The sequence below is a fragment of the Haliaeetus albicilla genome, chromosome 4, assembly GCF_947461875.1.
Source record: "Haliaeetus albicilla chromosome 4, bHalAlb1.1, whole genome shotgun sequence".
Classification (NCBI taxonomy): Eukaryota; Metazoa; Chordata; class Aves; order Accipitriformes; family Accipitridae; genus Haliaeetus; species Haliaeetus albicilla.
In genome coordinates, this window is record NC_091486.1 from 20,132,040 (window position 1) to 20,146,517 (window position 14,478).

The 14,478-nt window shown below is 38.1% G+C and overlaps 2 protein-coding genes across 4 annotated transcripts in view; both read right to left on the reverse strand.

Moving 5' to 3' along the window:
* LOC104313850 (prolyl endopeptidase FAP) overlaps nucleotides 1-8,143 on the reverse strand; it is a 43,322-nt gene extending 35,179 nt beyond the window's left edge. Inside the window, exons 1-3 of one of the 2 annotated variants that reach the window (XM_069781249.1) lie at nucleotides 7,912-8,143; nucleotides 7,547-7,631; nucleotides 196-291 (exon numbers count right to left, since the gene is read on the reverse strand). In XM_069781249.1, coding sequence (XP_069637350.1) covers nucleotides 196-291; nucleotides 7,547-7,631; nucleotides 7,912-7,917 — 187 coding nt within the window. In that variant the 5' untranslated portion in view covers nucleotides 7,918-8,143. The remainder of the gene's footprint in view (nucleotides 1-195; nucleotides 292-7,546; nucleotides 7,632-7,911) is intronic. The other variant, XM_009913032.2, reaches the window with a different exon arrangement.
* Nucleotides 8,144-13,541: 5,398 nt separating this feature from the next.
* IFIH1 (interferon induced with helicase C domain 1) overlaps nucleotides 13,542-14,478 on the reverse strand; it is a 29,364-nt gene continuing 28,427 nt past the window's right edge. For both annotated transcript variants that reach the window (XM_009924178.2, XM_009924179.2), the window contains one exon: nucleotides 13,542-14,458. In XM_009924178.2, coding sequence (XP_009922480.2) covers nucleotides 14,276-14,458 — 183 coding nt within the window. In that variant the 3' untranslated portion in view covers nucleotides 13,542-14,275. The remainder of the gene's footprint in view (nucleotides 14,459-14,478) is intronic.

The window sequence follows — 14,478 nt, forward strand, 5'->3', positions numbered from 1 at the left end:
TACCTAGAATTTCTAGAATGACTGACAGAATAGTAAATTTTAACCATAAGTTTTGACTAGCAGATTGTTTAATCTCATAGTTAGCATTTATTCACAGTAAAGCTGGAAGGAAAATACATTTCTGAGTCTGTGTAAATCAGTCTGGAAATGCATATTAGAAAGGTTTATGTACTTTTGAGAAAAGGTTTTACTTACCTGACACCCAATATGGAAAAAATGTTTTATATTGGAAGTTTCCATTCAAATAATCCTCCAATGTAAGAGCCCTGGGACCATCATTGGTGTTGACAACTAAGAATAAGACAGAAAGTTTCTGTTAATGCAGTGCTGTGAAGTGGGAAAAAAAAAAGAAAAAAGAACTAGTAATTACTAGTCCAATATTTCCTTTTTTTCTATATTTAGCACCAGGGAACAGCAAGGATAGTATAATCCTGGAGGTATGCAGAGAGTAGGCACAGAAGAAAAGAAAGTTCTCTTACTGTTCTGATAAGGTCCTTTAGCTTCTGAAGGACTCACCTTTAGGAATAAAAAAATTAGAAAACTAGACAAACTAATTTATTCCACTCAGTCATTTATTCACTCAGACTTATTTACTTCTAGACCTGTGAGTCCAAGAAAAGCCTTTTCCACACAAAAGACAAATCAAAGTTTTTTTTAAAGCATGAGTTTCATGAACTTCTGTGGTATGTAGAGACAACTATTTTAATAAGCACCTGCACATATTCAGCAGAGAGTCAAACAACAGGATGTGCATACAAACCCCTACTGCCTAATTTCATAAATGCCTCATCAACCAGTGTTAGAAGACAGATATAAGGCTTGCAAAATAATCACCATCCACATATATTTCTTAGTAGCCACATGAAAAAAATAGATGAAGGTATGCAGGTAAAAATAATGCTCAAAAGTAGTGAATGAGTGAACACAAACATCAACATTTTATTTAATGCTGCAAAAGAAAATTGGCAATGATTCTGGAGAAAAGACAGAACAGAAGCCAGGTATTTGATTTCCAAGCAGATCAGAGCACTGCATAAAAATAATACACAAAATTGTGGCTGGTTTTGTGGCTCTTGTCTTGACTATGTTTATTGCCAAAGCTAAACACCTTAAGCTAGGGCAGATTTTAAAAACAAAATTTAAGGACAATCAACTGGATGACAAGAGGGTAATGCTGAAAATGCTGGCTTGCTAAGTGCATGGAAATGAAAAATTCCATTATAAAAATGTAAAAAAAGGCAAAAAAGAGAAACTATGCAGTTCACAAGAGAAAGAGTACTCAAAATATTTAATCCTTAAAAGACACAGGAACATTTCTGATAAAGGCCAGTTTTTAAACTTCAGTACCATAGTAATGGCAGCTTGTAAGTCTAGGCATTCTGGATTCTATACTTTTCTCCTTTAAAATCAAGGGGACTTTTGCCATGGTCTTCAGAGGTAGCAGAGATGTCACACTGCAGCCTAGTAGATATCTGCCACTTCCCCTGTTTGTTCCTTCAGAGCTCTCAGATGACAGTCAGATAATCAAGATGACTTGTTACCCTCAGGTTTCATATCATGCTCCATCACTTCCTCATTACATCTGCCCTCTCTGTTAAGATCACACTGACTTCCTTGAAACGTTTCTTCATATTCTCTTCTATGGTACTTTGTAATGATAATACATGTTTTCTTCTGCTAAGTGACTATTACTTACTGTAGAATACACATGTCAGGTTGACTGTTGACACTAGCCTTGTCTGCACTAATGCAGAAGCAAGCTGTCATGAGAAATAAAATTGAATGCCAATCCACAGGCGAAAACCTATCAGCTAGCAATATGTCCAGAAAATATCCCAAGAAGTTCAATAAGAAGTTAAATCCTCTTGCTAATACCATTACTGTATATTAGACATCTTTGATATGTTAATGATAAGCACAGAAGATGGCAAATTCTTAAAAAAATGCATGGAAAATAATTCCAAAGAAGAATGCAGTTCTATTTATATTGAGCGATGATTATTTATCACTAGCTTTCAGTTTAAATTCTCTAAGTGAATATGCCTGTTAGCAAAAGAAATCCACTATTAAGATCTGTTTCCATGGTTGTGCGTATAGGAGGCTTAAATTTGCAGTCCTGTTTGATACCTTACTCTGGTAAAATTTCCTGGTTCCTTCTCTCAGTTTAAGAGGATTTTTTACTAAAAAGACAAGCAATACCACAAATGTCTCATCTCTGGTCTAATTTTCTTAGCTCTAATTTAAACCTTTACTCTGTTAGCCATCTCACCCTTACATACTTAATATTCTGTGATAATTTATTATGACTGCTAATGATTTTCAAAATGTGTCCATGCCTATCTTAATTTCTACCAGTAGACTGCAAAAAATCTGAACACAACTATTTCTTACTTGATTATTTATAAATTTGAATGGTTGTTTCTAGGCAACAGAAGATATCTTTAAAATGCTTTAATTAAAAGCAGCATCTTTAATTGTTTCCTACAATTGTTGCCGATTCTTTCTTTTGTAACTAAAGACTGGTTCAGCAATAGTATTCTAAATCTCTGTTCACAGAATAGACCCTAACATGAAAAGTACTTTACATGTCTGCAGCACTATATAGACAGCTATTTGGATGGCTGTTGGTAAGCTTGGTAAATTCTTTAGTAGTGTTTCGTTTCTCTATGAAATAACAAAGATGAAAAAAGATGCCCAGGGACAAAAAGGAAGCAAACAGCAGAGCCAAATACAGAAATGAAAGCTTACCAAATTTCAGCTTTGCTCTTTTCCTTTCACCACCCCACTGTCTCAGTTTTAATCCTTTGTGGTCCATTTGCATTCATTTAGAGGCTGCAGTTCTGTATTTCTCTGTGCATTGATTTAGTTATTTTGCTTCACAGTGTAACTTGCTTTATATATTCCATGATCATAATTACACACTCATGTATTTGAGTGTATTCAACGTACATGTATAATTGTGGTGATAAAAGCCTGTAAGCATCTATTAATTGTCACTGGCTTTATCCAGATACCTTCTCCTTTGCCGTTCAGTTCAGTACTGTTATGAGGGAGCTTAATAAAACACAGAAAGCAGAACTGTCAATTATATTAAACTCAGATGATCTTTATGCACACCAATCTATCACTGTGATATCCTGTTGTATTATTAGGATTATTCCCTTTAAAAGATTGGATGTGGGTAGACCAACACAACCCTTGCTTTGGATTTCAAAGCCCTATTGGCTTATTCCACAACATGGTTGTCCTGGTTTCGGCTGGGATAGAGTCAATTTTCTTCCTAGTAGCTGGTATCGTGTTGTGTTTTGGATTTAGTATGAGAACAATGTTGATAACACACTGATGTTTTTAGTTGTTGCTAAGTAGTGTTTAGACTAAGTCAAGGATTTTTCAGTTTCCCATGTTCTGCCAGCAAGCAGATGCACAAGAAGTTGGGAGGGGATACAGCTGGGACAGCTGACCCCAACTGACCAAAGGGATATTCCATACCATAAGACATCATGCTCAGCATATAAAGTTGGGGGAGGAAGAAGAAAGGGAGGGATGTTCAGAGTTATGGCATTTGTCTTCCCAAGTAACGGTTATGCATGATGGAGCCCTGATTTTCTGGAGATGGCTGAACACCTGCCTGCTGATGGGAAGTAGTGAATGAATTCCTTGTTTTGCTTTGCTTGTGTGCACGGCTTTTGCTTTACCTATTAAACTGTCTTTATCTCAACCCATGAGTTTTCTCACTTTTACTCTTCCAATTCTCTCCCCCATCTCACTGTGGGGGGGAGGGAGCGAGCAAGCAGCTGTGTGGTGCTTAGGAAAAAAGCCTCTGTCTAACTATACACTAAGAAAGAATCATTATAATCCCTTTCAGTTATCAGAAATTAAATTTTCAGAAAATATGTTTATAAAGAAAAGCTAGTATAAAAATTTACCTTAGGTCATAGCCATCATACATTATTTCTAAGCATAGACTTGGAAAGGTAAGATTGTTGTGCTAACCCCTTTAAATTAGTCCTAAACCAGAGTATTTATTCTGCCACCAGCATATGAATAAGCACAGAAAATTAATAGAGCCTGTTTTGGGTAAGCACTTCATGCTGATTTAAGAATCTAAGCAACAAAGAGTTTCTTCAAAGCACTAGTCAGATTTGGAAAGAAAAGGCCCACCCAGACCACAGTCCTAGGAATATTGTCACAGACCACAGCTGCACAAGTATAGCAGAATGAACCCTGTTAAGGGAACATAAACTAATGGAGCATATTGTTTTTTGAATACTTATCTAGAAAGATTTTAGTATGAATTCCTACCAATTTTTTATGCAGTCTGAAGTACCAAACAGAAGACGTATGAATTAGTCTAATCCATCTTAATATTGGTTTTTATTACTCTGTTCTAATACCTTATGATAGCTCTCTGCCACCAGTGTACAGATCACTGTAGCTAGGTTTACACTATTACTTAGATCTGAGCCTGAACTCTTAGCTAAGACTGAACCACCAGATTTTGGTGGAAGCACACTGTCACAATAATCTATTGATTTTCAATTACAAGAAACTTAGCAACAGCTGTAAGTTTATAATCTCTAATTGTCACTTGCCAATTTTGATAGATGGCCAAGAAGATGCAAATTTCTCTTTACTTCTGTTTTAAGTCAAACATCCAGGCACCCATTTCAATTAGAAAGCAGCAACTAACACCACCACCTCCAGCAGAATTCAGTGTCAGCAACTGAATTCCTGACTGGAACCATTTTTCTTCCACTCCACAATGATGGAAGCCACCCTGTTTGACTTTGCATCGGAACACAGAGAGGCATTTATTGAATCAGAAAATGGATTCGGCTGGGGTGCAGCAAAGATCACCACCAGTTCCTAAGAAACTGGCTGCTGCTTCCTGGCTGAGAATTATGCCCCATGACCTAATCTGCAACATCAGAGAACCAGGGTCTTCGTCTCAGGCCTAGGTCAAGTGTACAACTGGAACAGAAACATTGACAGGCAGGATTCTGGTTATTCATTAAAAATAGCAGAAGAAAAGATTAATTTGGAGCCTAACCAATACATTTAGTTAATTCTAACTGTGCCTGTGGTTCCCCTATTGCTTTTCAACTGCAGACAGGTATTTTCTATCTTGTTTATGCTGCAGAAGAACAGGACTAGGTACACCAGTGTACAAGTGAAAAGAACCTTTCTGAAATGTTTAGAGTTGGGTTATCATAGCTGAGTTATCATCGTTAGGTAAATCACATAGCACATTCCTAACTCAAGGAAATGTCAAAAACCTGTCACTAATTTCTTAGGCATAGATGCCATTCCCTATACTGAGATTGCCCCCCTTGCTCTTCTGAGCCCCACAGAAATTGCATAATAACTGCAACTATTTCCCCCTTACTATCCTCTGCAAACAGAAAATTATGTTTCCAGTATAACTTTTGAGAATTTTTCACATTTTTATACTCTTCCATTTGTAAACCAAAATCAGCTATCATATTTTGAGAAGCCTGAAGAACATGAAACTTAGCAGACAAACCAGCACTAAATATTTCTTCCAGTTCTTTCAGAATTACAGGCAACATTTTTCTTTGCCGATTTCTTAAGCAGAAATTTAGTTGGTCTGTGTCTATGCATTTCTCATATGAAATGGTCTTTCTAGATTGCCACATCCTTTCAGTTAAGCACTAGTAAAGGTGGAATGTACAAAGAACATTCCATCTCTGTAGCTATTTCCTGTCTCTTTGACTTGCAAAATTTGTAACAGCAAAATTAATTTATATTTCTTCCATTTAAAACTAGTAGATCAGCAGACTACTAAGAATTTGAAAAGGTTTAGGCATTCAAACAGATAACCGCATCACTTGCAGTTCCACCTGAGAATAAGAAGCCATAATCAGACGTGTTCAACATAATTGTGTATTCCATAATTGTGTATTCCATAATTGTCTAAAATGCTCCTTCAAAAGCATTCTGTAAAGTAAGATAAACTCTTTATCATCCTACTGGATCTAAATGTGATGTCTGATATGACTGGTTACCAAGTCAGTATTCCAAGAAATTATAGAGATGAAAAGAGATCTTCGTAATGGCTCAGGTACTGAAGAGACTCAGAATAAGACCAGTGAGCTGGTATGTGATAACTTCAGAAGGGAAAATTACATTCACTTCCCCTACAGTACCTTCCATGATCTTTAGCAACTTCTTCAGGCTGCCAAACTGATCCTATGTCTCCAGCCTCTTTGTTTCCTCACTGCTTTTTTGTTTAAATCTCATAAAAATATTCTGCCATCTTAACATGCAGACTTGGTATGAGTGAGTCTGACTCGATACCATACATTTATCTAGTAATCAAAGCTCAGATTTGACCATGCTTAAGCTAGCCAAAAAATCTGGCACCCCATCATTGACAGTAAAAGTCAAACCCGTCACTCTGTACTTCTTCCCAGCACTGCCTCCCACCTTGATATAATCTGTCCTCATATTCACATGCTGCATATCAGAATCAACCCTAACTGCTTCAGAAACCTCCAACCCTTCTCTTGACAAAACAACCCATGATAAACATATTCCTCAGAAATATCAGGTAGGAAAGAGATTTCGCCTTTCACAAAACCTGCATATTAACTACAGGACTTAACTTTCACAAGATTTAAGCAAATGGCTGATTTTATAACATTTAGTTGTAAATGCAAAACTGATTTCTTCATCTCAGTCACCCTGCCAACACATGAACAAAGAATAGTAATAGAAAAACAAATCCCTTTAAATAGATGCTGTTACTGGAATATAGGTTTTTTATTACTATTTTAATTATTTCAGAGGCATTCAATTAATCTGCTATAGTGAAAGGGCCACGTAAATACTTATATTGGCCTTACTACACCTCTCACGGTAAAAAAATACCATCAAGTCAGTACCACTCAGGCTCTAAATTTCAAACCACACTCACTTCAAACTTTACCAGAGGACTCAGCAGACCACACCATGTTGATTTACCTAAGCTAGCATAATAATACTAGAGCAAACTATGCATCCCTATTTTATACAATGCTGACTTTAATTTTCAAATGCAATCTTAAATATGTTCACAAACAATTCATCATACCCCACCTACAACAAAATGTTTAACTTGTAATTGGATAGAGACCTTCTATAATTATTACATAACCATTTAAAACCAAATACAAGTTCACCAAGCTAAAGGAAATTACTAACAGTTTGTGAGAGTCTCCTAACCCCTAATATAAAAAATAACATAATGTGAGGAGATCTGAGAATTATTTTTGCAGTCCTGTCTAAGAACGTTATATATCATGCACAATAAAGTTAATTCTGGTGTTTTTCACTTCAAGGAGTTCCTTGTTTCAACATCTGCTGGCATTTCAATCCTACCTTCAGGATATTTCAGCTGTAGGTACATTTCTGTGAAGTGAAAAAGCCATAAAAATTCTGACAAGACAATCCTAAAGATAATTTGACAAACTTTTGTGAACTTTAGAAGTCATAGTAGCTGTAAAGATATTGTGTTTTACAATACATTAGATTACAAATGCCTTACCTCTTGATGGAAGCAGTATAATACACATAAGTAATAAGGAAAGCAAAAGGCATATAACCACGCCAAATATGATTTTTAGCCGGGTCTGCAGGGCAGAAACAAACAATAATTACAGTTCTAATATTGCCTGAAGCACACTTCTATGGCTTGTAAATAATTAAATCCTCCCACTCTCTTTAACTGCTGTAATCCGTCCAAGCAACAAGCAAAAATGTCCCTGCAGTACATTTGAAAAGACTTCCCTTCCCTTTTTCTTTAAAACAAATACGCTCACATCTGAGCCTGGTCTGGTCTTGTGCAATAGCTGACAGTTTAAAACAACAGATGTAAATGTTACCAAAAGCTGAATTTAGCAGCATACAGACCTTCATTTTCCTGCTGTATTCTAAAAGAATGTAAATTCTCTCTTCTGGGTGTTGGTCAGTGATCTAGGAGAGGAGTTTGAAAAGGCAGTGTCTGTTTTCACAGTTGGAGGCTAAACCTCTGGCAGACTTTTTTTTTCCCCTACATACTTTTGAAAACTGTGCCAAATTTCAAAGGGTTTCCATAAAATTAGAAACACGCTTTCGGGGAAGTTCTTGGACTAGAAATGGACAGTGGGTGGCTATAGGGGTGGTGATTATATACTTCCCATCAATGTGAGCTGTAACCAACATCTGCTTACACTAACTTAAGGGTTTTATGACTCAACAGTTACTCGATATGTACTGTTTTTCTCTGAAAAGTTTCTACTGTGTATTTTGGCAATCCTCACATTCTCAGGACATAGTCATGACCTTATTTCTACTCTTTACAGAGAAATGAAAAGAATATCTAATAGCTTTATTGTTTATATATAATGTAAGTATGTTTACTTTCTGAAATAATAAATGATGGTGCAAGAATGCAAAACAAGAAGCAGAAACAAATATTGTTTAATGTCTTCCACATGTGAGAATTACTTTTTTCTGAGAAAACTATACACTTGAGTAGCCTAGGTAAGAGAGCTTAGAGAAGTAAATATCTACAGGCCCAGCGCAAATTCTGAAACAGTGCTTAAACCACCAATTGCACATATTTTACTTAGCTCACTGAAATGAGGTCAACTGAAAACGGGGAAAACGTCTCTTGAGTCCGCAGTGTCAAGTTACATAAGAGATCCCTCAGCAGAGAGAAGAAACGCTCGAAAAGCGAAGTAAAACTATGCTGTGCTCGTTAGACTGGCTTTACCCAAATATTCTCACCACCGGTCTGCCCCAGAGCCGCTCTGGGGAGTGCAGGGGAAGGAGGGGAAGGCGCAGGCAGACCGCGCCCTGCCCATTCCCCTCAGGAGGGTCTCCACACCGGCCATCGGCCCTACCGCGAGGAGCCGGCGGGAGGGGGGAATAACGGCCGGCCGCGGCGGGCGGGAAGGACAGTCGGCGGGGAACAGGCACGCTGCCCCCTAGCGGCCGCGCGGCCCGTACCGGCGCGGTCCCGGCCCAAAAGGGACAGAAACGTTTAAACGAGGCACCGTTTTCTGGGCCGGTACCGCCGTTTAGCCTGCCCCTGCACAGCCCGGTATCCCGCAGGTACCCGGGTCCCTCTGGAGCGCTCTGCGCTGTCGCCTCCTTTCTTCACTGCTCGTTGCTCTTTTCCCAGCAACCCCCCATGCTTTCGGGCTTGCTGGCATCTCCTGGCGAGGTTGGATGCTTTGTAGTACGTCTCCACACACCCTGCAATGCACAACTGCTTATTAGCGATGTCCAGGTCTCAGAAGGATGATCTCAAAAAGGAAATCCTTCCAGTGCTCCTACCACAGAGACAGTAATCATTCTTTCAGATGATTAACCTGAGCATAAGACTGGGCCAGGCATTTCAGATGTGTTATTAGGAAAAAAAAAAAAAAAAAAAGCGATCTCATGCCCTTTATAGCAGTCATCCAGCGTGCTGGAAGCAAACACCAACCAAGGACTTGTGCAGAATGCTGTGCCCCACAGCCATGGGTGCAGGCTATGTGTTATGTACAGAAAGGCACCAGGGATGGCAGCAGCTGAACTGAGCTACAAAACAAAGCCGGTTGTCCACTCACTGCCTGTAGCATCCCAGCCATTTCACCCGGTGCCCATGCCAGAGGAGACAGCAGTGCCTGGCGATGGGCATTCCTCTGCTTGGCCTCCATAGCCTGCTCAGGGCAGCCAGGCTCAGCCGCAGACCCAGGCCCAGCTCAGCTTCCTTCTTGCTGCTGCCTCAGCCTGTGTGGTAAATGTCAACTGCCAAAGGTGGCCACAAACTGACAGAATATTTACTAGGTTTGACATGAAACTTAGACCAGTGACTAGAATTTGCAGGTCGGGCTTAGGCATTCTTGATTTTCCATGTGGAGTCTGCTGAATCACCTCATCTTTCTCCCTGCACTAGTCTTGCATTTCTCTCCTGTGCTTAACACCAAAAAGGGAAAGATAAGAGGGTGAGGAAAGGAGTCCAGAATGGTGGTGCCTCAGTGTGTAGGTCAGGCACAAGGACTATGATTCTTCAGAGAAGGTTAACAAGGACTGAGTACCCAAATCTTACTGGAATTCAGTAGCAGCTGGGTGCATCAGCTCCTCTGGCTTCTTTGAAAATTGAAAATGTAGTAGATGAGATAGGTTTCCTGTCACACCAACCTGTCCAGCAGAACTTGGGCTAATGTTTTACAGAGAAAAAACCTCCAAGTATTACCGCCAAAGGTAGTCAAGTTACCACCTTAGCCTAACAGTATGGGCTGGAATTTGAACCCTAACCATTACACCAGCCTTGGTGAGGCAGCAGTTGATCTGGGCATTCCTTACATTAGTCTTGGTGGGGGGATTTTTGAAAAGAGATTAAAATTAATTGTCTGGAAAAAACAGTGATATAAAACATGCCTTATTTTCCCATAAACTCAGTTCCCCTCTCTCCCCAGTTCTTGTCACAACAGTAAAGTACTTTATACAAGATAAAGTTTCTGAATAAGATCCATCCTGTTGACAGAAGCCATGCAGGAAAAAAAGGGTAAGAAGGCTAAAATACTTTGTTCCTGATACACTGCATATGAAGGGCAGAACTGAGCTCAAAAACAATAGTGTTTCCTAACAAGATAAAACCGCAGCTACTCAAAATTTCCAAAACAGAAAAGGATTGAGACAAAAGAATTTTTTCCCCATGTAACTCATGCTCCTTATTCATATTTCCAAAGTGTTACTTATTTCCTAACATTCTGTGGTTAATGCCATATGTATTTTCAATAACACACTTCAGAGAAATCCACTTTTTTCTAACATTGGTTATCTCTGACAACCAGAACATCACAAAACTGCAAATGCAGGTTTTCATCAGGCTAGTTTCCATTTCTAAATACACAGCTTCCTCTAATGAATGCAAATTTGAGAATGCCTCAAAGGAAAGGATTCAAACTCACATGATCTGAAAAGACTTTCCAAAATGACTCTATGCTGCATACTATGTATTTTTCTAATTTGGAAGTCTTAATTATTCAGGTATGTGCTGTAGTAAGATTCACAAAGGTCGCAGCATTAGAAGCAAAACAAAATTTACCTGGCAGAGAATGACCTTTACAAGCTTTGTTGACCTATTGCTCCTAACACCTGAACTCCCTTCTCTGGACTGTTTATATTAGTACTAGTGAAGAAGCAAACAGCAATTCTTTCAACAGCCGAAGTTCTTCCTAACTTCTGCAACATCAGAACCCCATAATGTAATATAGAAATAAAAGTGTAAGGAAGCTAGAAAGAGGGTGAATCAGTTGGAGAGATGGACAAATTATGGAACAGAAAACATATTTAGTTTGTACAGCAACTATCCAACCAGTTATGCAACTACTCTAGTGTTACTAAAGTATTTACATTTCCCGGATGAGGAAACGCAGATTTACAGATGTAGGTTGTGCAAGATGTCAGACCAAAAGTAGACAGAAAAATGAAAATGCAACTAAAGCTGAACTAGTTCTTAAGTAGCCACACACATAGCTAGACAAATCCCCAGTGACTAATACATTTCCACATTTGTGAACAAATAAAAGCTGTAAGTAGAAAATACAATCAGGATTTGTCACACTCCCTGGAGGACTTTGGGTCCATAAAGGCAATAAATGCAGAAGTAACTAGCAAATAATATATGGCAATTTAGCTTGTTTTTTACAACTTCACACTTCCTGGATGAACAATATAGGCACGTTTTACAACCCCTTTCAGAGACAGTAACTTGAAGTGGAAATTCCTTATCCTACACACCAGCAGGATTCATTTGAGGTTCATTACACATTATGCTGAAGTGAGATTGTGCAAACACTCTTTAAGCTGAACGTGGCTGAGTAACGCTAGGAACTGGGAGTGTAACAGCAGCACATAGGTGAACTAGAAGAAGCCCAGGCATGTTTCTGATATAGCCCTGTTGAACTCAACTATAAAAGAACAAAGAAATCCAGCTGCACATGCTCTTGTTGCTTCAGTAAAGGGAAGTATCAAAAGCTCAGATTTCAGAAAATCTACTCAGCATGGAAAATTATTTGATTGAGGATCCAGCAGCAATCTATTTAATGATACTGTTTTTTCAACAGGGTCTTACACTTCTTTAAAGTACTGAATAAATTACTTCAGACACTTGAAAATGCTATGTACAGTGTATTATGTTACATTTACATAACTAACAACTCATTAATACAGAAATCCAGAGATGATCTGGATTATGATTATTTACCAAGACATATATTTAGCATATTTCATGGCATCTCATCAGATACTGAGCACATGGACAAAATACATCTTAAATTACAATCATGTGTGATCTATGAATCTCCAACATTTTTAAACAGTCAGTTTCTCAGATCAATGTGTAAAAAGTGTAAAATTTGTCCTGCACTTAATGCTAAATCAGCAGATTCTAGAAGTAGCCAAAAGCTTCAGTATTAAGCAAAATACAAGAAAGAGAATAACTTAAAGAGTTTTTAAGAACAACAGATGATGGGAATGGTTTGATTTTTTTAACTAATGAAGTATCTAATGCTGAATAAAGAAATTGGTGAAGATTTCACATTTGTCTGCCCCGCAGAATATATAAAGGTAAGAATAGCATTATATAAAGATATACATGAATATAAAACACATATACTACAAACCGTTTACACTCCCTATCTCCCAGTAGCCTTTCCTGTTTTAGTTGTATCATTCAAAAATACCTGTGGAATTGCTGTGTTTTGAAACATCTTTGCATATATAATCTCTTAACTCTCAATATGACTGATTTTTTTTTACAGCCCTAAGGTAGTAGTTTATTGGTATAAATTGCTGTTGTGGAATAATTTCAACCTATAAATAAACCACAATTTCTGTAAGTTTAAGCACATTGTAATCTACAAAACTGCTATAGTGAAAACTCATCGTGTGCATATTTATTTCATAATGCTATAATTTTTTTATAATTAAGTAGCTAATCCCAGAATGGCCTGTATCAGTTTGGTGATATCTGAAATGGGCTGCTCTTCTCAGTCAGAAACTAGTCGTCCCCCCCGCCGAAGCAAGGCCAGAAATACAACCACCCCTCCAACCCCCTAAATCTGGTCCTGATGCAAACCTGAAATCAAATCTGATTTAAAATAATGTGCACAGTATTTATATTCCTTTCAAAGATGAGAGCAATTACAGATCTAGCCATAATAGGATTCTTTTTTGCTGGGATATACTTTTCAGCTATGTTGTAACTTAGAAATTTTACCTGGGGCTACTGTAGTGTTTACATGTCCATGCCAGTAAACATACCATTTTATCCTGAATTTGCAAAGCTGACTGTTATAACAACAAACAGACCTTCTTTCCGCTCTCCAGTATCTTACTTGCAAATGGGGGGGGGGGGAAATCTGTCCACGAGATAAATATGGAGACACATTATGCTATTTTTACAGTCAGAATACCAATATCCTTTAAATTTCTAGGGTGAAACCGTGGTATTATTATTGTCAAAATACTTACAGTGAAAGAGAATAAACAGTATCACAGTTGGCAAAGGTTAATCATTATAGTAATTTATTGAAAAAAATACGTACCTCATTATATAGCCAGTTTAACAATCCTATGAAACTAACACACAGAAAGTCACTTGGTATTGTGCTTCTTGGACATTAAAATAATCAATTTCAAGTCAGGTTAAGGGCTTGATTTTTTGAAATGTCTTTTAAGGGAAACTTAATTTTAGTCTGTCAAAATGTATGAGCTTACAGCTAAAGAGGGGAAGGACTCAGTCATGAAAACACTGACGAAGCAATGATTCAGAAATAACACTCAGCTAATCTGTTCTCTTTACATGGCTCCTGTTTTGAGACACTTTATCTTCAAAAGGGTTAAAGCAGGAAGAAAACCAGAAAATAATCACCATGGCATATCTCAAGATGTCTGTCCTATGTTCTGTCCTTGACGACAGGTCAACTAACACACTTTTGACAGTGTGGTCACCCCATGATGGACTGTGAGTAGAGATGGGAATTTGTTCCATGGATACACATGACTGCAACGTATTTTGTCATCTTTGTCCCAGAGTACCACTGCAAATCTGAGTGCAGACAGCAGCTGTATGACTTTGTCCTTCTCCTTCCTTGTTTTTTTTTCCTCTTCAAGACAGTTTCCTCATGCCCCAGAGCTTTCACAGTGTTTATGATGCAGCACTTCCTATGGGACACAGGAGCTTCTAATCAGCAGTCAGAGAAAAGTTGAAAAGGGATTTTATTTTCATTCTAAGTCCTTAATCTTCATCACTTGAAGGACAATGAGCTGCATAATCAAAATTAGGGAACTTGACAGGCAGTTCTCCCCATTTCTTAAACATTTGCTTTGTTGTTTTCTTGTCTTCAAACACAACCACAAAATTTCTAATCTTTAGACAAGGCAGGTCAAGACCTCGGTGAACCATCATATTTCCCCAAGCCTGCAAGTATAAGAAAATTA